General features: G+C 34.7%; 2 protein-coding genes across 4 annotated transcripts in view; both read right to left on the bottom strand.

Moving 5' to 3' along the window:
• Positions 1–4564, bottom strand: part of mre11 (double strand break repair nuclease mre11) — a 51436-nt gene extending 46872 nt beyond the window's left edge. For both annotated transcript variants that reach the window (XM_069834534.1, XM_069834535.1), the window contains exons 1-3: positions 4357–4564; positions 2521–2683; positions 2246–2385 (exon numbers count right to left, since the gene is read on the bottom strand). In XM_069834534.1, coding sequence (XP_069690635.1) covers positions 2246–2385; positions 2521–2683; positions 4357–4450 — 397 coding nt within the window. In that variant the 5' untranslated portion in view covers positions 4451–4564. The remainder of the gene's footprint in view (positions 1–2245; positions 2386–2520; positions 2684–4356) is intronic.
• A 12469-nt stretch (positions 4565–17033) lies between these two features.
• Positions 17034–27252, bottom strand: part of LOC138705851 (adenylate cyclase type 6) — an 896572-nt gene continuing 886353 nt past the window's right edge. For both annotated transcript variants that reach the window (XM_069834532.1, XM_069834533.1), the window contains exon 23: positions 17034–27119. In XM_069834532.1, the coding sequence (XP_069690633.1) occupies positions 26916–27119 (204 nt within the window). In that variant the 3' untranslated portion in view covers positions 17034–26915. The remainder of the gene's footprint in view (positions 27120–27252) is intronic.

The following is a 27252-nucleotide window of genomic DNA, read 5'->3' as shown; positions in this document are numbered from 1 at the left end:
AACTCACTTTGTTTGGTAAACTTTTACTCATGCAATAAAGTATAACATAAGCTAGCTTCATAATATACTATTATGCATTATTGGTATCTAAACCAGAGTACCATAACTTAGGTATATACAGGGCTGTCAACAGGATTTATGGGTCCCTGTACAATATTCTGCGCCCCGTTGAAAAAAAAAGTTAAAATTGACAAGTTACCAATTGTTCTGACCATAATAATTATTTGCAAAATAAATAAAAGATAACACCATACACAGATACGAATCTAAAAATATACACTTTTGTTACATTGGAAACTTTTAGCAAAACTTCACATTAGCACAATAATACTGTATATTTTAGACAGCTTCTTTTTCAGTAGGGCCTACATAGTATATTTCGTGATGAAACTTTCGTCTTTTCGTTTCGTTTTCATAAAACACTATTCTTAAACAGCTGTAATTTCTGACTTGCAGGCCAACATCAACAAACAACTCTCCTTGACTTCATTATATCATCAATTATATCATCAAAATTTAAAGACCTAGTAAGATCACTCTCCAGACTAAGGAGACCAAGGTTACTCAGTCTCTCTTGACACATTATTACTAAGAATACATTTTTATTTCCTTCATTTTGTTTGAAGTTGGTGTGAAATTGAGCGTTGCTAGTGAAGGTGCAGAAAATAAACCAATCTCAAGCCCGTCTGTTCAGGTTGTCAAAAATGAAGACAGTTCATGCTTAGAAGTGAACACTGATGGTTGTGGCTGTTTAGAAAAAAAATTCTGATAGCAGTAGTATTGAATCAGAACAAGCAAACAATAGTTAAAGTGATATGTTAATAAGTGCAAATGAAACAAATTTACCCACACCAATTCCTAACTCTGAGTCATGGCAAAAAATATGCGACCTTGGAAAACTAAAAAGTGGCAGACAAATTGTAAATGTCATTGTATGTGTTGTTCGAAAAAGTACCTCCAACCTGCCTAATAACCTTCTAAGTGACGGAACAAGAGCCTTTCCAGTATTATTTTCAAAACTCAAGACTGGAGAAAGTGTTCCCAGACACTGACTAGTGTGGAGTGAAACAAATCAGTCACTGCACTATTTTCCCTGATTTGTTTCACTCCACACTAGCCAGTCTCAGGGAACACATTCTCCATTCTTCAGTTTTGAAAATATTGTAATGCTGTTTTTGGAAAAGCTCTTGTTTTCGAACAACACATTCAATGACACAATTTGTCTGCTACTTTTTAGTTTTCGCTCAATTTCACACCAACTTCAAAGAAAGTTCTACTCCCTTTCTTAAAATTTTCCAATTTTTCTGTCCCTCCTTGTGCTTCTCAGCTCCCGACTTATGCTTCTACTTGTCCATTGTCCACTGGTAACACTAATGAACGGTATTAGAAAAACGACAACGAAAAGACGAAAGTTTCGTCACGAAACATACTATGTGGGCCCTACTGAAAAGGAAACGTAATCCTCTGGCTTGGATTTGGGAGAATCCATTAGCATATTGTGGTGGACCGGCGAGGGTTGGTAGTTAAGAGGACAAGCCAATTGAACGTGTTTGGTACAAGCAACGGGAACATATTTCAGGCAAATCCCAGAGCCCTCAAGTGTCGTGTCGATGACTGTTAATGTGGGAAACTGATATTCTATTATATCAAAGTTAAACATTTACATAATGAAGTGGTAATTTGTATTAATTATACTATTGTTGGTTAATATGTCAGATTCATGTAACAAATGTTCTTACAAAATTTTATAGTACTGGTATGAATCCGTGATAATAAAAAGTAATCAGACTCTCTTAATCTGATGAACCCTTACTGCTCATGGGCCCATAAGTACTTGCCCCCTTTGCCCCCCCCCTTCTTGGCGGCCCTGGGTATATAAGAAAATGTTAAGTTTAAATTGTAGGCCTAATCTTGGTATCCTTAATGTGTTGGTTGTGTTGAATTATATTTTTTAACAAAAGCCGCTCTAAATAAGGGTTCGATAGATCGGCCTACTAATCAGTTCACAAAGAACAATCATTAAAAACAATGAATAATGAATGAATAATATGTGAATTTCATTGTTGGTAATGTGTTGTTTATAAAGACACTGATTTAAAACTTTTAATAGTGAATTAAAACTTCTAAATAAAACGTATAAATTATATTATGCTAAAATTACACATACTGGTAAAATTTTGTCACATAAAAAATGTAGTAATTGTTTCCTAAAATTATCTTTACTGGTGGAACACTTATAACTTACCACTGGGATCATCATGATTCCCATGTATAGAGAATATTGGAATGGAAATGTTAAGATTTGGGTCTTCATAATTAACAATAGGTTTATCACAATGTTTGAAATTTTCAGTTTGGTCACTGAGAAAACTAACAGCAACAGGCCTGTAAAAAAAAAATTAATAATAATAATAATAATAATAATAATAATAATAATAATAATAATAATAATAGTAATAATAATACATAAACTTCAGTGTGATGGCTTAAATGCCAGATCCTGAAATTAGCATCACTCACCTATCACCCATGCAGTATTTGCGCATCAATGACATGCAGCGATGAATGCATTTTGGCGATGGTTTACTTTCATGAAATAAATCACCGCCAAGGAGAACCAAGTCCACATTTTTCTCCTCTGCTAAAGCCAATATCTCTTCAAACGTAGTGTAACTATCTTCTCCTAGTTATTAAACAAAAATCAGTAGGTTTTACAAAAGTTTCCAAGTAGAATTACTGTAGTCTATTCGGATAATACTCCAGGAAAACTAGGCTACACCAAACAAAACACAGTTTCCTTTTCCTTCACTGACTTCTGTGAGATGTACATAGTGCTAACACATGGTTTTAGTTTGCAGCCACAAATACTTTCAACAGAAAAATCGTTTGATAGGCCTACTTACCTGTATATTCTAATGCACTGTTGTAGCCCCCCCCCCTCCACTTGTTACAAATATAACACTCGAGAGGTCCAGGACGTAATACTAGGGTAACTGATCACATTTCCCTAGTAATTCGTCATTGAATCTTCGATCTCACTACACATCACACATAGGACAAACGTCTGATTTGTGTTGAGTCATTCCATGATGAAACTGTTTGATGGTATAACTTTACAAATTTACATACAGATTATCTAGTCATAAATAAACGAGTTTTCGTAAGACCTAGGACCAGTGACAGGTTAGGTTTGGTTTGTTTGGGCCTTTGGTATGGCTTGCATATACACTTCTTTGGTAGACAAGTAGTCTATACAAATAGATTTACCCTGGACCGAAGAAAAGAATACTTTCCTGCGTACTGCAATCAGTGGTGAGTATATAAGCAACAAAGATAGGCTATTTGAGGTGAGTTAGGTGAGTGTACAGCCTTCACAGTGATCGTATCATGTCTCTAGAGGAATGTGGTACAATTTTGAGATTTTCAAGGCTTACGTTTTTTCCTCCCATGTGTTGTGTGTAGCAGGATCGAGATTCACTTTAGTAACTTGTGAAATGGAGGTTACAAAAGTGCATTAGAATATATAGACCTAGCTAAGTATCAAACAGTTTTTAAAGTGTCGTACTTGTATTTGTGGTTGCAAATTAAAACCACGTATTTATCACTACATACATAATACAGAAGCCAGTGAAGCAAAAAATGTAGGCCTAGATGTAATGTAGATCTTCTAGAAAAATACCAATTGGATGTATGGTTTTGAATAATTATTATCAGGTAATTTCCCACAAAGTGTCGCTGCACATTGACCAGTTTTATACTAAACCTAAACTTAATGTAAGCAAATTAACTTGTCACAGATTCTGGAAAGGTTAGGTTAGTTCAGACTTTCAGTATTCTGATTATTGTGCTTTCAGTGGTTCAAATAGGCAGAGAGAATGTAAGTTCGTGATGCAGACAACAAAATTTAAAACTTTTTATTACATTACTGGGTGAAACTAGTGCTTAAGTAGTCCGGTGATTTCGGAAGTGAAAATCGTTGAATTTATTAGGGATTTTGGCTCAACCGTAGTGTTTGTTCCTCTATGCTCTAACATTTGTTTAGTTGGTTATTTAACGACGCTGTATCAACTACGAGGTTATTTAGCGTCGATGAGATTGGTGATAGCGAGATATTTTGGCGAGATGAGGTCGAGGATTCGCCATAGATTACCTGGCATTCACCTTACGGTTGGGGAAAACCTCGGAAAAAAACCCATCGGACGTCAGTTCCGTGTGTGTTGTGAGACATTATCGAAGATATACAATTTCTTGGCGAGAATAGGTTATGTTTGATCTCCTACTTAAAAGAATATAAAAAATGCCAGCACATGCAGGAATATGGTCATAAACTTTGTAAGCAAACATTAATAACATTACCTCGGATTCCATCTTTTTCAGCATATCCTAAATGAATGTCACTTGCAACAAGTATATTTAATGTATCTTCTGGTGGTGGCACATCTGACGACATTATGCAAACTAAAATATTACGAATATCACAAAGATAAAATGAACTATCACATGTCACATAAAACTACAACTACTGTATTTTTATACGGTAAAACAAGTCCCCTGCTTGAATACTTCTAACCTTCATTCGATTTCTTACATGAGGATGCCCTTCTTGTCTGAGCACGTCAGAGTTTCTGATTCCCGCCAAAACGTGAGTTTTCACGCGGGATTTCAAATTCTAATCTGTCGCAGCAGTTGTTTCCACGTCACTTATTACATTTCCGCTACAATTTTATAATAAAGTGGTCTCCATTTATATTTTTCTGTACATTTCAATATAAATCTTGAATGCTTTCCAAGTAAAATGATACAGAAGCCACAAAAATAAATTAAATATCATAGAATCGAAGAACAACCACAGTAATTACAGTCACGAAGGTCAATACGTAGTAAATATGCATCCAGAGATAGTTGCTAACCACTAGGATCGCTACTGTCGCCTCATTACAGAAATAGTACCGGACAGGCACATATAACGTTTTTGACCAGCACAGTCTATTGTTCCTAGCACCTTCACAACTCATGCTACGTGACTGTATATACTAGAGTCCAGAGACCTGCAAGAGAGCGATGCTTAACGATATCTGAGATCGGTTTTACCGAATGCTCTTCGTGTCTAATCGCTCGAGCTCGGGTTTGGCCTGCGCTCGCTCGAGCTCGCCCGGGGGATCGCTCCCCTGTCAGAACGAGCGCTCGCTTCAACCACTATACGCGAAGCAGTAAGCTATAGTACTACGTAGTACATCATTGGTAAAAATCGAATGAATTCATTTGATTATCAAAACCATTCGAAATAATAGAAATATTCACAATATCACTCGATTATTCATTGATTTTGCTTACCACCACAACAAGCGTATGAAGTTACGCAAAATATGTACTCGCATAACAGAATGTGTTCCATTTTAAGATAATGATAAGAGCTTCGAGTTCAGAATCATATGACGCAAAAATAGAATGATAAGCTTCGAATGTTCTGTGTGGTTGTAGCGTACTGACTCTTCTAACAGCCTCAGTATCTGACCCTGATCTTCATTAAATTAAACACCTGACCTACATGGCGATAAGAAAAAAGAGCGCTGCTCTCAGGCTATAGACCTACGTATAGAATGACTAATCAACATACTGCAATGTTATTGAACAATTCATTCATGCATTCGAATGATTTAATCCTACAATGGAATAATCATAGAAATCATTCGATTGTTTTCAACAATTATATATTTTAGTGGAAATTTAATTAATTATACATTTTTCTTTTTTAGATTGAAAGAGGCTGAAATGATTTTCTGTATAAATATATTTCATTCCTACTCAGTTTAACATTTAACTTCAAAAACAGACTGAGACACAAATTTAATCGTAATAATATTGTAAATGCAAATCAAATGTTTGGTTATATTACTATAAAATGTATATAAAACCGAGAAATTACATTTAATACGTGATAACTAAAACTGTCTATCGAAGTATGAAATGCAAATAATAAATTAGTAGCGATATATTTTGTTTCATCTCGAACGTAATATGAACTTTACTCATATTAACTTGGGAATATTTTTATTTTTGATTTTAGTAGGTTATTTTACGACGCTTTATCAACAGCTTAGGTTATTTAGCGTCTGAATAAAATGAAGGTGATAATGCCGGTGAAATGAGTCTGGGGTCCAGCACCGAAAGTTACCCAGCATTTGCTCGTACTGGGTTGAGGGAAAACCCCGGAAAAAACGTTAACCAGGTAACTTGCCCCGACCGGGATTCGAACCCGGGCCACCTGATTTCGCGCTGACCGTTACTCCACAGGTGTGGACAATCCTATGTACTTTAAGGTATTCTTATCCCTTACTTGTCCGAATTTAGTCCAAGCAGAGCTAGTAACTGCTTTCCCTTTTTTTTCCACTACTCTGACTCTGCTGATTTAACTTTATTTTCGGCATATACTTTTGACATCGTGTCTTGTAATCTTTTACCATCAACAGAGACGGTGTCCGAGCCTCTACTTGAGATCGACGTCGATACTATTGAATCATCTTCACATTCGTTTTGATGTAACGTACTGATTAGACAAGCCTACAATTCACCTACTGCGTACTGCTACCGGAAGAGCACTCATGAACACCGAGCGCTCGTCGTCAGACCCGATCGCTCGGTATGTTGCTTTACTTCGTGATTTATCGGAAATATTCGTATATGATCGCTATTCATTCCGTCAGTGCCTTCCTGGACTGATAACGATATCCCGCGCTCGCTCTCTTGCAGGTCTCTGCTAGAGTCGAAGGCAATTCGGAAGGCGGTAGTCTGCTAGCGTTTGCGTCAAGAGAGACAGATAGTGAGAGCAAAGCAGCGTACAACATTGCCACATCGTACTTCACGCGCACGTGCAATATAAATAGCACAGGAGAGAATTTAAATTATCAAAAGACAATAATGACCTTAGCCGTTTATTACTGTAAGCATGACACCAAACAAACCCCCCTTCCTTCACTATTCTTTGCACGTTTTTCAATCCCACACCACATGCTTCTGCAGTCGTTTCTTGCGCGTTGGCAACGTTGCAGTCAGCATCAAGATGGCTGGCAGCGTTCTGCTCGTCAACGTTTTTAAAATAATTATATACCTTAAGCGCTATTTTCCACGCCTGTCTGTGCAATATTTGTCTTTTTACAGTCTCTTCTTCCATTTATTTATCTTACACATACACAGTAAATGTTAGTTTTACTTATTCAATGTATTGAAACACTCAGACGTGAAAAACGAACTCTGGAAATACTTGTTATAGACTGATTCTGATTGGTTCTACTGTACAAGTTTGTGACGTAACATACCAGAAATGCAACAGCGCATGTAGCAGCTGACCGCCTTCCGAAATGCCGTCTAGTCTAGACTTGGTGATGACATGAGTTTCATGCAAGAGGGCTAGAATCCAGTCCTCTTGGTTTCATGCCATCACATCCTGCCATGGAGGTTTTCCATGCTTTTTTTTTTTTTTAAGCAAGACGTAAAGTGCTGCAGCCAGTGTTGACAGATTGAGGGATAGCTTAATCTATGGTTTGTCAACAATAGGTTGTTATAACATGAGGCGTTTAGTTGCAAAATAAAATATACCGGTATCACTAGAACATAATTTTTCAATATGAAAGCAAAATGTATAAGTTATCTCCTATACACCAAGAGATAAAATGTTAATACTTGGAGGATACGTTTGTTATGGAATATTGTAATGTTTCATGACGTATGGCGGTGACATTATTGCACAATTAGTAGATAATAGAGAAAATGTATTTGATGTATCTGGTTTTGACAATTGTTCTATGATCTATCTGGGTTTGTCAATGAATAAAAGGACTTATCTTGGTTTGAAAGCAAAAAATCATTCTATTATATACAATGTATTATTTTAAACCACTGTTACATTATTACAATTAATTTGTCATAATTATTACATTTTCATCACAAAAGAAATTGAATTATTATTAAACAACCAGACCACCTATTTCACACTCATGGTCACACAAATTTTCTTCTTCATTCATAGAAGAAATTTGATTTTCATCTAAGCTTTCCAGACTGTTAACAATACATGCATAGTAGGATAATGTTTGGTGATTTCCAGTCATTGCCAAAATGTTTTGTCAGCAAAGCAGTTACATAATTTATTTTTAATTGTAACACTTATACTCCTGGCAGCATTATGTTTGGTGATGCAACATTTATTATTTTTTTGTTTTTCTAAAGGCTTGTCTCCACTATTAAACATTTAACAACAACATGTTAAATATAACATGTTGAATTTAACTTGTATATGGACATTTCAAGTCTCAATTGACTTAACATGTTAACTAAGTATGTTGAATTTAACACTTTTAACTTGTTCGCGTGTTTTCCAGCAGAAATGGAAAACATGTCAAGTCAGTTCATTTGCTTGTGCAGTGTCGGTACAGTTCGGCAAAGTTCGTACAGTTTCCATAGCAACAACTATAAGTTCCGATTTTGTGGCGCGTATCTTGATCATTTTTATACTATCATTGGTCCTTGGTTCGAAGTAATGGAGTGGACGAAAGAAAATACATTAGAATAAAATTAATGCACTGATGGAAAGGCCTTGTTTGTGGGATGTGTCTGCAAAAGAATACACGGGAAAAACTAAGAAGGCCGACTGTTTTAGAGAACTGGAATTATTATTTAATTGTTCTCGAGAATACAATAGAGAGTTTTCTCACTCTCATCATACGCTAAACATTAATACTATGTTGATGTCAGTAATGGTCGTATTTGGTGATGTATGTTAACGTTCGTAAAACTTCGGAAAGAATAATTATACGATATTACCCACTCCTCTAACATCTATCATATCGTAGGTCCTATGATAATCAATCGAGCTGTAATTTTTTGAGACGAAATGGCTGCTCTTAAATTGTGTATTTCTTTGATGTAACAGGAAGTATTTTTGCAGCACTATATTAAAATCGTGTTCTAACATTCTCAGCAACTTTTTGAATACAAATCGATACTGTATTCAACTTTAAGCTCGTTTAGAATGTATCCTGCATAGTGTCTTTTGCTAAGATATTGTCGCATCCACATGCTCATTTTCTTCCTTTTCAAAGCTTTGTAGCAAGCAATAGAGGCAATTACAAAAGTCAGATCATCATCTGAGTCCATTGTCCAAGTTTTGAAAATAAAACACTATCTATATTAAAATCTCATAGACTGTTTATGTTGGACTATGCAAAGAAAGTAAAGTTTAACATGTTTAACAGTGTGGACAAAGTGTTAAATGAAATTAGCATTAACATGTTCAATCAACATGTTGGGATGTTAACAGTAAACAATTTAACATTTAACATGTTGTTGTTAAATGTTTAATAGTGGAGACGCGCCTTAACACATGTTCTTGTATTGATCAGACTCACTTCTGTAGTGAACTTCATCCTTCACCAGGACTTCATCCTTCTTTTTGTTCCACTGAAATAAAAAATCTTTTATATGGAAAGTGCCACTGAGTTGGTGGCCGCACTGTATTGGAAACAGTTTTTTTCCTGTCATATGTTTTATCTGACAGAGTTATGACTGTTCCAAAATTAGAGAAAATATCTGTATACTCGTTAGAACTAATGATATCTTGCAGTTTCTCTTTCAGCTGTTTCTGCGCGGGAAATCTACTGATGCGCAATGAATGTATGTGCAAATTGTTGATGTATCTGGTTATGGAAACAAACTCACATGACTTAAGTTATCTGGATTTGCAACCAATACTATTCTTTCATCATAAAAATCATAATTATGAAGATATGAATCATAACATTAACTCATTTTCGAAAAAAAAGTGATGTATCTGATTTTGCAACTACACGTCTCGCATATAATTTTAATTCAAAGAGTTGAGTGATTCAGATAGAAGTGACAAATGAAATTATGGAAACATGAACGACATCTCAGATAAACTTTCGCTGCTCCTGCCATCAAAACTCGGCACCTTAACCAGTGGTATATTTATAAACAAAAAAAGTGCCCTGGCTCTGGGATTTTGGTAGTAGCAGCAGCAGCAGCGTCTCTGTCATCGCTGCTGCTGTCACTGTCGTCATCGATTTCACCACCACCACTGTCATTTCCGTGGAAATACTTATGGTATGTCAGATGAAAACACATGGGTTCGAATGTAGAAGTTATAGAGGTTGTTTAGGTCTGGGGAGTAGACTTCACTATAAAACTGTTTAAATATGAATAAAATATGACTATTGCGAAAGATAATTGTGTTAACATAGCAAAACAACTACTTTGGGCGTGGGCGGATATGAATTTCCAAATGGAAATTTTTGCAGTGGGGGGGGTCCATGCTTTCTTAGTTACTGGTACGCTACTGATTGAACACCTGTGAGATATGCTCTGTCAAAGTGTCCGACGTCGCACTTTCGACACTTTGAACGAAATGCGGGCGGCATTGTAGGAGAAGTGGAACCTCATCCCTCAGGAAACATTGCAGGACCTGGTGGTCAGCATGACATAATGAATGGAGGACATCATCGCCACTAGGGGTGGTAACTCATAATATTAGGGCAAGATACGTACACAGTGACAGTTTCAGCGCATAATCACGTCATAGTGTAAACCATTCCCTCAGTAACTCCATGAAATACATAACTTGAAATTTTACGTAAATGAAAATACCGGTACCTTAAAAGTTTGAAATAAACTGCAAACAAAAGCATTTCGATGAGGGGAATGAAGTGCACAGGATACGTATGTTTACTTCATTTTACAATATTCCTCTGTCAAAATGTAGAAAAAATAAAGTATAAGCTATACAATTATTACAGTTCTTAAAGAAATTAAGTGATCCACTTTGCTGGTCACTGTAATTTAAAATATCTAAGAATTGCTTACCTTTTTTCAGACTTTCTAGAGATCTTATGAAGACAATGTTCTTCAATAATTAAGGACTCCAGTCAGGTGATTCCTCAGTAATCATGAAATAACCATGGGCAACTCAGCAATTCAAAATTTACTTGGGCCAACAAAGAGAAACTGCACTAAGTTGTTGGTGAAAAATAACAAAAAAAAAAAACCAAACCTGATTTAACTGCCCAAAGCTCTTTCAGTTATGACATGATCCCTGATTATACTATATGCGTTATAGGATCTTTGTACTGGCGTTCTTAGATTTCTGTATGATGTCACCAGCTAGGACGAGATTCCATAGCCTGCATCACCGAGCATTAGCATGGCATCTGGATATAACAGGGGCAGCCCATGATTCAGAAGATAAGTGAAGTGCTGACAACTGTATGTGACAAGGAATAATATTTTTTCTATCTTACCTTATCTCTTGTAGAGTAGGTCTATTCTCCTGTTTTTCAGGGCCTCGAATTTGTCAATGATGTCATCAAAAAAGCTGTTTTACAATACACAGGGTATGTACTTTAAAGTTAATACTGTACCAAGTGTTATTCATCCCAATTATACTGCAATTAAAAAGCAATAGCATCATTGGTTAAACTTACATACAATTAAAAATCACACACACATACACGCTCGCACACACACTCTCTCCCTCCCCCTCCCTTACCCCTCCTCCTCCCTCTCTCTCTCTTAAAATAAGGAAATAGTTCTGTAATACAGTTGATGAGAAGTGAAAGAATTGAGAATGACGGATTTATTGAAGGTCTTCAGAAAGCAGTCTAATCTCGTAGTCTGAAATACCTATTGTATTTGTCCGATAAACATAATAACTCATGATTATACTGGAGAAACCTTTTGAATAAAAAAAATTGGAGAGAAATTTTCAATTCGTATTACTGGTACCAGTACTGTGAATATATGTAATTATTTTTAAAACCTCTGTAAATTACTTCAACAATCAGAAATCTGTTGATATTGCAGTGCTAACTCTATATTTACCTAAATGAATGTTTAGTTACACAGAATTAAAACCGATTGGTGCTCATACAGAGTAAAACTTCTATAGATTAGTTCATTTCTTACAAGAACGTCTCAATTCATGGATCATTTCATAATACTGTAATCTCAAAAATGTGTTATTTCTCGAATAATTTATCGTCCTCACACTTGAAACTTCTATTAGTTTATGATGTTATTACCTTCTTAACATTTTAATGAAAAATAAGGAAAATAAGGAGAACTGCAGTATCAAGGATTTCATTTTTCAAGGGAAAAGAAAACAATATAAGAATGTGTTGCGCTGTTGTGTTTATTACGATCATATGTACATAGAATCTCTACAAGTGGCGCCTTAGCGTTCAAATCATTTTCAAGATACGAAATGGAGTTTCATTATGTTAGTTTTAAGTTCTGCGTGCTCCACCCTCCACCTAGAATTACCAAAGTTTTCGTTGTAACTCTATGCCTCAAAATCATGTCATTTCATACTGTTGAATTATTACAGAAGACTTTCAAAATCATCTTATAAAGGTCTAATAGCAAGGGTGCTACCCTCTGTTAAATAAGGACACATCTCTCAGAAGTGAAGGATGGAACATAGGTAATTGGGTCTACAAGAAATAAGTTCCTTTTGTATGCAGTTTGTAATGACGCATGTCCAATACTTTCATACACCTTAATCCAAGAAAGAACAATCTGTTTTTTGGCACTCCACAAACCTCAGTACAGAGAGAAAAATAAAAGTAGGCAATGTCTTTGAAAGTTACATTTCTCAACTTCAGGGAGATGATTATGTGAAAATTATTTTTGAAGTTGTTTGACATATTTTTCTAATAATTTTGCAATGATTTCTTTATAATTAGTTTTAATTCACACACACCAAATAACTTTAAAAAATTTCCAGCCAGTTTTACATTAATTTTAAACAGTTATTACTGTTACTATCTTTTAATAGCAGAGCATGAACTTTTAGCCAAATGCCGTAACTCAAGCTTCAATGACTAGAAAATATACTCGAGATACTGTATGTATATAAAATGCGATTTTGAACTACAATTACCGGTATTAAAGATAATGAACATTATTATATAAGTGAAATTAGTGTACCGGTACTTGTTTTTTGTCCAGTACTTAAAACTCAGTAATACTGTCAGCAAAGTGGGCCTACAGAGCGAGTAAAGCCATTAAGTTATCGGCACTCTTACTGAGCCATGAGATCTCTTTCTTGTGAGTACCTATGCGTTGGGTTTTCTGAGCCTCTTGTTGCTTTAACTACAGCAAAGGACAAAATGATTTAGTTTTCTTTATTAGCTGTTGCACTAAGCCGGTGATAACTTAAGTTACTGGTACTTTACATTGTCAGTCTTAGTCAGCTGTCTGAACTGTACTGAGAAATTAAAAAAAACAAGTATTTTAACCATGGTTAAATAAACAGTATTGGTACAGCACCACATTTTCTTTGGTGAAACGTATCATCAACAGAAGGAGAAATCGTAAAAGTTTTGTTTACGCAAGTTTTTGCGGATTTTTCCAAATGCTACATAACTATCGAAACTGTGATGTTAAATTTTCTAAGTGGCAAGAAACAGGTTCTGTCGATAAGAAGAAAAGTTGTCTGAAACGTACTCTAACAGCACAAACACTGAAAGATACGTGTGTGAGGATGGAGTTTAGCCCAAAAAAAGTATCCATCACCTAGCACAAGAATTGAACATACCTATCACAACACTCTGTAGTAAAGGTTAAAAATTCCTTAAAATTCTTCCCCATAATTTATAAACTGAATTTAGGTCCATGTTGAATCTTTCGTACACTACTTTTAACACTTGAATATAAATAATTGATTAAATGGCGATCTTACTCGTGTTAATAAACAGCTGTAAGCTGCACATGCTTACATAATTAACACGAGTAAGATCGCCATTTAATCAATTATTTGAATTTAGGTGCTCCATTAACACACGCACAATATTCTCGTTGGATGTTAGAACCAATCCACAACGGAATCATTGAGCCAATGAGCTCCAGTGAGTGTTCCAGAACTTCATATATCACTGCAACATGTTTGCAGTACGTAATGGAGGATATTCTGCGCAATTGCTCTGAAATTCAGGTAAAATTCTCTTTATTTCCTTAAATAAATCATTCATTAGAGTTGCGAAAAAGCACTTGCCAAACTGTAGCCATGAAATGGCAAGAATCTTAAATACGATCTGCTTGCTAGACCAAGAGATGAGATGAGTGCTGGCCCCTTACATATGACTCATTCTCTTTTTAAGCGACGTATGAAACTTCAAATTATCTTCCATGCTTATTAGAAGGATTTTCAGATTCTAAAAGAGGATAGTATAGTTTGTAAATACTGTATTCAATTTGTGTGTTTTGTAAGCAAGCACTGAAGGGTGAAGTATAATAAAATAGAATAGTATAGTTTGCAAATACTGTATTCAATTTGTGTGTTTTGTAAGCAAGCAGTGAAGGGTGAAGTATAATAAAATAGAATAGTATAGTTTGCAAATATTGTATTCAATTTGTGTGTTTTGTAAGCAAGCACTGAAGGGTGAAGTATAATAAAATAGAATAGTATAGCTTGCAAATACTGTATTCAATTTGTGTGTTTTATAAGCAAGCACTGAAGGGTGAAGTATAATAAAATAGAATAGTATAGTTTGCAAATACTGTATTCAATTTGTATGTTTTGTAAGCAAGCACTGAAGGGTGAAGTATAATAAAATAATGTGAAGAAATGTAGGGTACTGGTAATGTAAGTTAATGAAGGTATGATGAGATAAGGTCAATTTTTATTTAAATCCGTTTTAAACTGCAGAAATTTTTCAAAGTTAATGAAATAGATTATGATAGATAAAGAAGAGTAAGAATGTCATGGAAAATCGAAAGTCTTAGGGAAAATTTGTCTCATAGCCACTTAGTTCACCAAAAGTATTTCTGAATCTGCCTAGGATCAGGCTTCAAATCCTTTGACCAGAATCCTCAAGCTGAAATACAATACCGTTCATAGTTGCTCATAAGCAAGATTGAAAGCTCTTATACAATGACAACAGGATATCAATAACTCGCTTGATGCAGAATGGTTTTATTATTTATGGTAGTAGCAAACTTAGATTTTGAATTATTAGATACTTACCGGTACAACATGAAGTTACAATCTCTTTTGAGAACTACGATGAAGAAGAAAATAAATAATTTTGTAAGAAACTGAACGAATGTAAAAACTGCTTTACCGGTACTGTGTTAATATTATGGTAAATTACCTGGCTGACTAGTTTCGACATGGCTTTTGGAGAATGACGCAAACCACGTCGAAACTAATCAGCCAGGTAATTTACCATAATATTAACAAAGGTAGTAAAGCAGTTATTTTATGTTCAGTGATTATACAAGTGTTAAAACAGTATATCCAAGAATGGAGAATGTTATAAGAATCTTTTACACATGTCAGCAAGTCTTTTTAGTGCTCTTTACTTATTGGGCCCAAAGAATGTGCATTTTATTTTTAACATACCGGTATCTTCTGACATTTGCATTGTACTAGTAATTTCTGCTAAAGCCGACTTGAAACAAGGATTTCATGATTAAATTCACTTTTTTAAAAGCTGGCTTACAATTAAAGTAAAGCAGTTCACATGCATCTGAAATTCAGGGAATTATATTTAAAGATCCGGGATCAATTTACCTCCACAACATTTCCTGAATGGATGTTTGTTAACTTCAGTTGTCCATAAAAGTGCAACATCTCAATCAATTTTTCTTCTCTTGTCAAAAGGATCAAATAATAACAATGCACACGTTCGTTGATGTTATTGTAAAAAGTTTGAGCCAGCTTCGCATGTGATCTGCAATGATAACAGTTGATTTCTTTCACATTGCCGTGTAATATGAGAATGTCTAGCATTAAGTAAAAGCTTTAAAACTAAAATAACTGAGATAGAATTAATTGTTTTAATGGAAGTTTAATATATGGTAGGCCATGGTGGCCTAGCGGTTACTGTATTCACCTCTGAACCCAATGCTGTTTCACTTTTGGCTGTGAATCGTGGATGATAATTTTAGGCAGAAAAATTTCTAAGTGCAGCCATTAGCCCTACGTAATAGTTATACTGCATGTAAAAGATCACTTTGTTCATCAATACGAATGAATAAACACAATATTATGAAATTTGAAGCTTTCATGGTAAAGTACATGTGAAGAAGAGATTTGATCTCTTTAATATTGTAAACTACTTCTAAGTGATATTACCCAAAATCTTGACAGGATTGCCTATTCTATTGAATCTGCTGTGATTAGCTAGCTGAAACAACTGAATCCAACAGAGAAGTTAAGATGGCCAGGACTTGAGCGGTCCGACCTTGAAAATGAAATATTAGAGAGATCATATCTTAATATACAGTTGAGAACCCAGACATTAGCAAAGTTCTATATCCGAGGCTGCCAGTAATCTGTTTTAAATTCTTGGTAATGGATGCCACTTTAACAACGATTGTCAAGGTCTCTGATGGAAGAAAGAGGAAATATGATGGTTCATAATCTCACTGTTTTATCGATAACTATAAGATCCACAAATTGAAAATGAGTATCTACTCTGATACCATTAGAGAAGAAATACTGAATTATTTGTCCATTGCTCGATATTCTAAACGAACCAACCACTTTTATATTTGACTTTATATGCTATTATATGCTTAAAATGGAACTCTACCACTCTGATATGTCAACGATATAAAATTAATAGAACATGGTCTAGTGAATATAATGTTGGAAATTAGTCTTGCTTAATTCATTAAGTCTTCAATTCTTAATGAAAATCTGAATAGAAGTAAACACATTCGAAAAATGAGCACTTATAATCAGAACACTCGGTGAAATCGAAAAGTTAGTGTAGATAAATTGGCAATAATTATTATGGTATGCTACTGGCTGAAAAACAAATGCACACACAGGCACACCTCGTTTCATTTAATGTTATGTAAATATTTTCCCATAATCAAAGTTGCATTAATTGCGATAAACTCCAGTCAGAAGTTTATAAAAAAATATGCCATTTAATTAATTGGTGAACTAGTGGACTTACTCGTGTTAAATATGTAATATTCGTCCGGCTTACAGCTGTTTCAGTGCATCACACACCATCATCAGAGCTCATCATCATGAGGCTCTGAAGATGGTGCGTGATGCACTGAAACAGCTGTAAGCCGGACGAATATTACATATTTAACACGAGTAAGTCCACTAGTTCATCAATTAATTATATTTAAGTGTTAAAAGTGGTGTACGCAAGATTCAAAAATGAAATATGCCATTTAGTTCTATGTTTCACTACAAACCGTAAGACTTAATACTTTTCCTAGAGAAGTTCTTGAAATACACTGTTGAGATACCATAATGCGGAATGTGAAAGGTAAAAAGTTCTACCTCCAGAGGCGTCATTAAGGTGGGGTGGGGAAGGAGGCAATTTTCCTTCCCTGAATTTAAAATATTAACAATTGAGTATAGTACTACTAAAAATGTTAGAAATGTATTTTTTAATTCCTATTAAAATACTCCACTTCTATATAGACTCTTAAGAAATAAAAGACGAGCTAGTTAATGGGACAAGGCGTTACCTTTTGCTACATTAGTGGTTTTTACCTATTATAAATAAAAATACATTTTTTGTTAATTAAAATTAACTTAAAATTTCTTTATCAATAAAATTGTAGATTTTCATTTTGTTCGCACCTACGTCATATTAATAGCAAGTGCATGTAAATTACGAAGTGTATGCAGAATGAGAAGTTAAAACTAGGCCCATGAGTGGAAACTGCAAATATCGTCCTGTAAAGTGGAGTAAACTTGACCGTGAAACAAAAATAAAAAATTAAATATATCAGCTCTATTTATGACTTAAAATAATAAAAATACTTTAAAAATAGAGAAAAAGTAATGAACTTTATATAAAATATAGTGCACCTGATATAATCATTTAATTCAAGCTTACCTCATTTTGCAGTATGGAAAGTAATTCATTTTATTTCAAACAAAATAGGAAGGGAGTATGCCACGGTCTTTCCTAAATAATCTTGTTTCCCCAAGCAAATTATGAAATGACGCCCCTGCCTACTTCCACTTCTTTTTGTAGATAAACCGACGTAAGAGTTACTAACTCCAATGCTGACACTCCAAAAACAGCATATTTTGTTACCTTTTGCCATAGGTTGCAACCACCAATAAAACTTAGGAATTTCAAATTACAGGTACCAGTATCCATGTGACATTCAGTAAACAATAGTAGTTCATAATCCTTTTTTTTAATTATTAAAGTCCCCAAAAATTGGCTCTGTATCCATTTGTAGTATATTGTATAAAGATAAAAACGAACCTATGAATGGACAAAAAATTACTGGTATAGGTCCCGCAAACAGGGATTACCAACGACAGGAATGCAAACAAAACAACTCGTTAAGGAAGAGTGGGTGACAGGAAAGGTCACAAGATAACTCGAATGATATTCAAGAGTACAGTCGGAAGAGGCAGGACTTCCATCAGCTCCCTCGGTGTGTCTAAATACACACGTCAAAACAGACAGTAACACCACCACTGGTTTTTGCTAATTGTTCCTTGTGCGAACTATACTGGTATTACAAAACCTAGGAAGTATTTATTTGTAGTATTTTATAATAAACAAAACATAAAATATAGCCTACAGAAAGAACCGAAATACCCTGAAAGAATTTTTACCGTAACTGTTATTAGTATAATCTATGAGATTTAACTTGCATTTTCTTCATTATTTCTTTTACGTAAATACAGGAGTCAATTTTCGTACTTCACTTCTGAGAAAGTTCTGAACAGAAAAGTGCCATGATTCTCGAGCATATCACAGATTTTAACTCATCAGTTTATTTCTTGCTGAGTGAAAGAAACTTTTCAAATAGACATAACCTACTTTAACACAGATGAAGTCTCTAGCTTATATAATTAACTGTATCATAAATTCTTAATTTATATTTGGACCTTTAAGAGACGGCCCTACTGTCTTATAACAAATATTGTTTGTTACTCACGAGATGAAGAGCTGAAGATAAGGTGACAGGAGGAAGTATGTTAGTGATATCAAGGCTTACATTATTTGATAGCGATACTATTCATTAAAAAGTATGCATACTTCATCAGTTGTTGATGGTTGCTTTTGTGCTTAGGAAGTAAGAAGTTAAGCTATTAATAATTGTAATTCGTACTAGACTAAGCACTTTTTAATAATTACGTTATTAAAATAATTAGTATCTTTTAATTTTCATTCGCATATTTTACTTATATTTTGGCTGAGTAATAATCTGACTATTGGAATTCTTATCTGAGTGATGTTTATAATAAATCAGCAGCCACATTTCTTCAGCTCGTCTTCTCCTGAGCAACCAATTATATTATATTATAATATTATAATCCTCCTTTTGTTCTTTGCATAATACTTGTACGTTTTATTATAATGACTTCCGGTTTTTTTAAATCTTTTTATACCACACGGTTGTACCAGTACTCCAATAAAAAATGTTATATTATTGCTGTTTAAAGGTATGTTGACAACATATTTCATTACACATTTTTGCATGCCTTATATTTTTTTACATTTTCATGTGCAACAAGTACCAATTGTAATGGAAAATTAGTTCTGTTATTATGATGTACATTCCAATTGTAATTTGTAACCAAATCTGTGTATTTGCTTGTTCTGAATTTTCAGGTAAGCAGCAAGCGCGACTACTAGTGAAGCTTGAAGTTCTGTTTTTAATTAACAATACTTTAGGAATGAAAGGAGTCAGAAAAGGATCAGAAGGACCACATAATTTCACTGATGCTCTGCATTGTATGTAAGTTTTCTATAATTTCCTTGATAGAAGAGAATACATGAAGCATCGACAATAGTGGGGAGATGAGATGAATTATCACCTGAAAATGAGTTTGAAGCATTTTCGAAAGGCCACCATGACAGATGGAACATTGAAAGAAGGTACAACATTATGAAAATATATAGATGCTGTAGTACGGATATTTACAAAAATATGTACACATCTTGGTATCATATGGGGGGTCTCTTAGGTGGCCAGACAGCTGAGACAAAGGCTCAACTCGCTCCTCTAAATGGTCCCTTCTCAATAAATGCTCTTTACATTAGTGACTTTGTTGGCTGCCAGGTTGCCTCTAAGTTAGCGAGATGCTACTGCTCAGAGCCAAGATGCCAACTGTCCAAGCATAGAAACACAATCATACCAACACAACACATTTATTACACGACAAAATACAGCTTTGCTGTTACGGTGATGAACCTTCAGTCACCATAATGATGAGGACTGAATTCAGACACTTTAGGGAGTACATCCGAACCAAACTGCAAAGAGACAACATTTTAAACATTTATGTACCGGTAACTTGAGTTCCGCAGTGTAATAAATAATGTACATTTTTTTGGATGGCTGCACCTTCAAGAAATAACTTAAAAAATCCACGAACACTTTAATTATTTTGTTGAATCTCACGGATGCCATTAGACTTATTAGCCTCTTTGGATAGGTTTAGTGGCACCATCTTCGTAAAATCATTACCGGTACAAGCATTGAAATTCAACATCCTCAAAAATTTAATTACGACTTACGAGTCAATTACAATATTTTACTGTTTAACTCATTCGGCTAATTGTTTCTTGGAGAAGCTATCGGTACTTGAATTCATATCTGATAATAATTGAAAACAGTGATAATCATTCTGATACTGAGATTCATCACTTAGGAGATACTAATATCTCCATGCTATAAGTCCAGTCCAACTCACCCTGATAATTCTGTGCAATGTTGGCATATTGGTAGAAAGGCTAGAGTATGAAACATAGGCCTGGACTATAGCATGCGCTCATCCTGTCTGCCAGCTTATTAAATACGATTTTTGTTTATGAAGCCAGTTATGTAGACCAATTTACCGACACAGTCGTTGCCCAGGGTGTGCCATAGGAGCCTGGTCTATGCTACACCCGCGATGAGATGAGATGATAATGGAGATTTTTTGGGATGCCACAAGAGAAACGGAGCTTCTAGAGAAAACCCCTGTGCTACCTGGACCACGGGCTTGCCAAACACAAGTTATAAATTGGGGGTACACCAGGGATTGAATCCGGGCCCACAGGATTGTAAGTCCATCACTCTAGCCACTAGACCACCGTGGTGGCCTTGTTGTTAAATATGACGAATGTTTATTGTGTTATGTAAAGTGATCTTAGCTGCCTGTTTGAATAAGGATATTTAAAAAGGTAAAATTACTCGTAGAATTATTACATTTATTTGGTTAGAAGCATTATTAAAGTGTAAAGATGATCATATCGTTAATAATTCAAATTAATATTAATACACGTTACTGTAGTTTCATCCTTCATTTCGAATGCAAGCTTTCTGGAGAATTTATTTTAGACAGGTAGCACTAGAGATTTGTCAAAGAATGATTGTTTTATGTAAATGCGACTTATATGTAAAGGAATGAAGGTGTTCAAGAGAGATTTACTGTACATTGCATTCCAATTACTGATGCAATATAGAACACACGATGTTTGGAAAACTGGATCTACTTTCGTCTACCACGGCATCTTACAATGGAATTCTCCATAGAGGTTCTGGAAACTAATCAACATTTTTGAGCAGGTCCAATATGTAGCCAAAGATAGGTACGCTTACACTGTTACACACAGGGGACAATTCTTTATCGGAGATTGCTATGATACAAATTAAAACTATTACCTGTATGTGTTAACATACATCATACTCTGTTCATTTCTCAGTGTTTGTTTTGTTTATTTCTCAATATTTATTTATTTGCCTATGCATGTGTGAGTGTATGTGTGTGTGTATATTATCAAACCTGACGATGTCATATCCAGGCCTTGTACACCATTTCTGACAAATAATAATAATAATAATAATAATAATAATAATAATTATTATTATTATTATTATTATTATTAACTTCATATAACAATTTAATATACTACACATCAACCAAAGATCGGATCTTAATTTATCGAAATTAGATAAATACATACTCTGTGAATATGTACGTAGTGGAATAGTGGAAGAAATGTTAAATTACTATGAAATATTTTTATAATGTAATAAGTAGATATTGTTGCTGTTGTCACCAAAAAGAAATGTTGTAAAAGTAACATTACAGTAATGTTTCAAACGTGAATGATGTAGACTACGACTCAAGCTGCATACTTTCTGGGAATGTTATTATTCCTGAAAAAAAAAAAATTAATACTTATATTCTTTGACTAAATAGGCCATATACGATATCTTTAAGCTTGAGTATCGCACTGTACTTAATGAGTGAATTCTGTGATTTTTACATCACTTGAGATAATAATTTGAAAGTCAAATGCAAGACTGTCTTAACCGAATTCTTTCTCACAGATTTATGAATGATGTGTACTGGCACTTTGTATTGTAATAAATTATTTGCTTAGACTTCGAGAAGAAGCAGTGTAATTGTAATAAGAATGTAGAATATAAATATTTATGAAAATATGTCATAATTGGATTTGAAGTGAAGTATTTTATACCAGTGCATACTACCGGTACTTAATTAAAGCTAATTTGACCATTCGGATTTCTTAGTTTGTAATTGCATTACTTGTCTGAACTAAAGATCACTGATTACTTATAAAATGTTATAGAAATAATTTTGATGAAGAAATCTGTACCATATCCCGATTAATAAGGTCAAAGATCAAACAAACACATTCATTTGCTACAGTACAGTAGTTTTTCACTTTTTGCATTTGAGTTTACAAAGGATAATATCTGAGTAAGTACCGCAACTTCCACAGTGTAAAACGAACAATTTTACTTCGGAAAACGTATTATTTGTCTTTCTTGTGTTAAATTTTATATTACCTTGTTAACATGTTAACATGTAGTGTTAAAAGTTGTGTAATCAAGATGTATGTAGAACAATTTTATTTCAAGATTTATGAAATTTATATTTCAACACATGGGTATGATTTTATTACTTACCTGTGTTAACTGATACAAAAAATAACGGGAAAATAATGCATCATATCCTACTCTAAAATGACAAAAACCGTCTTGCCATATGATTATAACATAGAGAATATCCTGTTCTGTTTCTATGATGATCACTTCTCTCAGCTGTTGAACAGTGTCATTTTAGTGCATAATTTAATTGAAGCCTCTTTAAATTTAAGGAATAGCCTACATGAAATTTTATTTGTTATTGTAAAGATATTTGTGAAAGTCGTTGAACAACAAGAAACACGTTAAGTTAGTGATGTACCGGTACTGTACCTGATGTTGGTGTTTCTGGAGAAGTCAATACTATAATTAGGGTCATGAAGAAAATATTATTTTCTCATACGTTTATGCATTTCCCAACAGTTCAGTTCCTTGAAATTTCTTTTCTTAAACTATATTCAAGAGATGTACCGTACATAAATGAAATCATTTGTAAGATGAAGTTTACATTTACTATGCATTCATATAAGAATATAAACTTTCGTTTTCGGCATTGCGCACAAAATTATTTGACTTGTAAGTTATCTTTCAAGTAAATGTGTATCGTAATTATTCTTGCACAAATCCATATAAAATAGCTAACGTTTATCCATGAATTGTAATCGTTTTTAATATTTTTATATTTACGAAAATCTACATTTAAATGTGATATAGTCCACACCTGTGGAGTAACGGTCAGCGCTTCTGGCCGCGAAACCAGGTGGCCCGGGTTCGAATCCCGGTCGGGGCAAGTTACCTGGTTGAGTTTTTTTCTGGGGTTTTCCCTCAACCCAATACGAGTAAATGCTGGGTAACTTTCGGTGCTGGACCCCGGACTCATTTCACCGGCATTATCACCTTCATATCATTCAGACGCTAAATAACCTAGATGTTGATACAGCGTCGTAAAATAATCCAATAAAATAAAAAAAAAAGTGATATAAAGGTAAAGACAATGGTTAGTGGTTTAAAGGAAACAGTTAAGCATATCCCTTCTTTGTCATTTGAACCTTGCTTCTATTGAAAAATGAGCATAAGAACATGTATTAAGAATAGTCACAAGGGACCGATTAATCTTAAGAAATGAGGGATGTTAAAACCTAGTGATCAAATCCTTCTTAAAGGAAAGGTCTTTTCATTCACTACTTGGCCAAATGGGACTTAGAATTCGTAATTGGGAGTAAACCGAAAGTCAAAATAATTCTATACTGGTATATAATAATTACCAGAAAGCGGATTTTCAGTCCCAATAATGGACGTTTGGTGTACGTCAGTTACAGGAAGGTCATTGAACTCATTGCTATGCTCCCTCCGTAAGTCAAGAGAAGACATGACGTCTTGTTGCTGTGTAGGGACCGAAAATCTGCTGTCCGATAATTAGCCCTGATCACATCTGTAATAGATTGCTCATCCCTATGTTAAAAGTGGTAGCACTTTGAAGAGAACAACCGCCAGGATTGCCACCCATCTGCCATAAACGAACACAAGATGGCCGTACAGTCGCTAATGCAATTCAAATGGAAGTTATGACGTGACTTCTTATGTAACAACTAGATGGCAGCATAGTAAACCTGACAAAAGTTGTTACCGTCAAAGCCTATATTTATTTATTTATTTATTTATTTATTTATTCTGGTGTAGTTAAGGCCATCAGGCATTCTCTTCCACAACACCAGGATAAGGCTAAGCAATCTGTTATATTTGTGATCTGGGCTCTTAGCAAACTTTTTTTTTTCGATTTTAAATTCACAGCCTCATTTGTCAGTTTATTTTTTATGTAACAAAAATCGCAAAAAAAAATCTTTTAATTTGATTGAGACGAACTCACTACGGTACTGTGTGTTTTTGCTCTGAGATAATGGCATAATTAATCTTTTAATAAATTATTTTATTCCATGTACACACTCAATATGGACAAAGTCCAACAAATAGAAGATATCACTGTCTACAGACAGATGAGTAGATGGCATGACCAAAGCCATTTTGTCACTATCACGGATGCTGAAAACGTGTAGGTACCGGTATATTTACGGAAGTGTCTAAATCGAAATTTTACAGCATTACAATACTTTCTCTTCATACTCCACATAATAAGAAACTAAAATGAAGTTAGAGAAGAAGATATTAAATATTTTCCCAATAATTAAGCACTACATATTGTACAGGTACTTCAAACTATAGTTCCTGCTCATTTTAAGTCACTAACCACCACCGAAATATGGGTCTCTAAGTTTTGATGAAGCAACATGGGTTTATGAAGAAAAAGTGATAATACTAAAACAAATGAAGAATGGTATCACTGGAATTTGAGACCATGCGTTCTAAGTCCGAAAAGAGAAGCAAGGGGCATTAACATTATATCAGCATTAAAATAGAAATAACCTTATTTAGACAGGAATTTAATATCAAAGAAAAACAGAAAATGGGTTTTAAACCTAACATAAGATAGTCAGTATCGTTAAGCTCTTTGGATTATAGGTACGTCCATATAAAATGTTTTAGGAAAGCTTATTAATCCCTTATTTACGAAATGACCTTCATCTGATATGACCAAAGCTGAGTTTTTAGTTACTGCATATTTGTTAATGTTTCAATCTTTTATTCTTGAAAGACTGTGTTCTCCATCATGAATCATGAATATCCTCGCACTCTTCCTCTCACCCTAATTTTATACTTACTTACTTACAAATGACTTTTAGAGAACCCGGAGGTTCATTGCAGCCCTCACATAAGCCCTCCATCGGTCCCTATCTTGAGCAAGATTAATCCAGTCCCTAGCATCATATTCCACCTCCCTCAAATCCATTTTAATATTATCCTCCCATCTATGTCTCGGCCTCCTCAAAGGTCTTTTTTCCTCAGGTCTTCCAACCAACACATTTCTGAATTCACCCATACATGCTACATGTCCTGTCCATCTCAAACGTCTGGGTTTAATGTTCCTAATTACAGTATTAATTTTATACGCGATTTAATAATATTAAATATTTATACATTAGTGAGAGTCCACTAAACTGGCAAATAGGATGAACACTTGTACAGCCAATCCACGGTGAGCATTGTTGTCGTATCAAATTGTGAGAGTTGTAACGACAATGCTATGTCTTATTATAATATCAGAAAGGGAATCAAAGGTTTGTAGGCCGAGAAAGTCTGCTGATGAAAAAGACTTTCCAGATGGCTGAAAAATTACTGACTTCACTTACACACTTACACATGACACACTTCTCTCCAAAATATTCTGTTCGTCAAAATATTCTATATTATAAACACTCTCAATGAAGTTCCAAATTACAGCCTAACAAAAACTAATACTGGTACCAGTAATTGAATGATTTTGCAAAGACTTGACAAAACTTTTGGTACGTTTGCTGTTATGGTGTAGAATTATGGAAGGTGGTGATGTGATGGTCAAAGTTTAGTGTTCCTGTCGAATATAATAAAACATCGATATAATTAGTTCCAATTTTGTTAGAAGTCAGATAAAATGTTAAAAAACGCTCTTATAAATTTTTAGTGCTTTGTAATAAAGGGAAATATATAAATATTTCTGTATGTAAAGCCACAAACTAAAATACTGTCACAGCCATCTGCAGAGTCTCATACCCATCATGCGGCTCACAAAAACAGTCAAAGAGAAGACCAGTTCTATGCTACATATCATCAAGTTAGGCTACCCTATTCTCAGACCTCATCCACTGACACACGGCAAGGGATAATCTTTGTATCTTTTGTTTATCTCACCAGACTTTTCCCGTCTAAATATGGGACACGAAGTTCTGGATTTGAAACCAGTTAAGTCTTCACTCTGGAGTAGGTGTCGTTTTTGGTCCCAGACTGGGAGGAAATTCCTGGCAAGAGATGCGAATTAGGTGAGAAAGGAAAGAGCACTGTCCACACTGACAGACACGAGTGAAGTGGTACCCTGTTGAATTCGACTGTTCTCTCACATGAAGCACCATTTACAGACTGCACACCTAGCTTGGTGGAAGCGAGGCCTTGTCAAGGGATGTTGATTGTTCCTGACTAGGGGTTCCAGCACTCGAGGGTGTGGCAGCAGTGGTGGAGTATCCATTCAGGAAGTATGTCACCATTTCACCCTTCCCCTTCACTTTTATTGTCCCTCGGCAAGTGAGAGGGTAGCCCTTGGCATGAAGGATCTGGTACATCTCCTGTGTTACCTATGATAAAAGAAACTAGGTTAATTCACATATTAAATATATAAGGAAACAGAGAGGGGAAGAGAGATGTATGTAAACTCTTAGCACCTCGAATTAGATTATTTACATGTTCACTAATCTCTCTTAAATCTAT

Source organism: Periplaneta americana, chromosome 9 (genome assembly GCF_040183065.1).
Source record: "Periplaneta americana isolate PAMFEO1 chromosome 9, P.americana_PAMFEO1_priV1, whole genome shotgun sequence".
Taxonomy (NCBI): Eukaryota; Metazoa; Arthropoda; class Insecta; order Blattodea; family Blattidae; genus Periplaneta; species Periplaneta americana.
The sequence above is the reverse complement of the archived record's forward strand: the minus strand, read 5'-3'. Positions and strand labels throughout refer to the sequence as shown.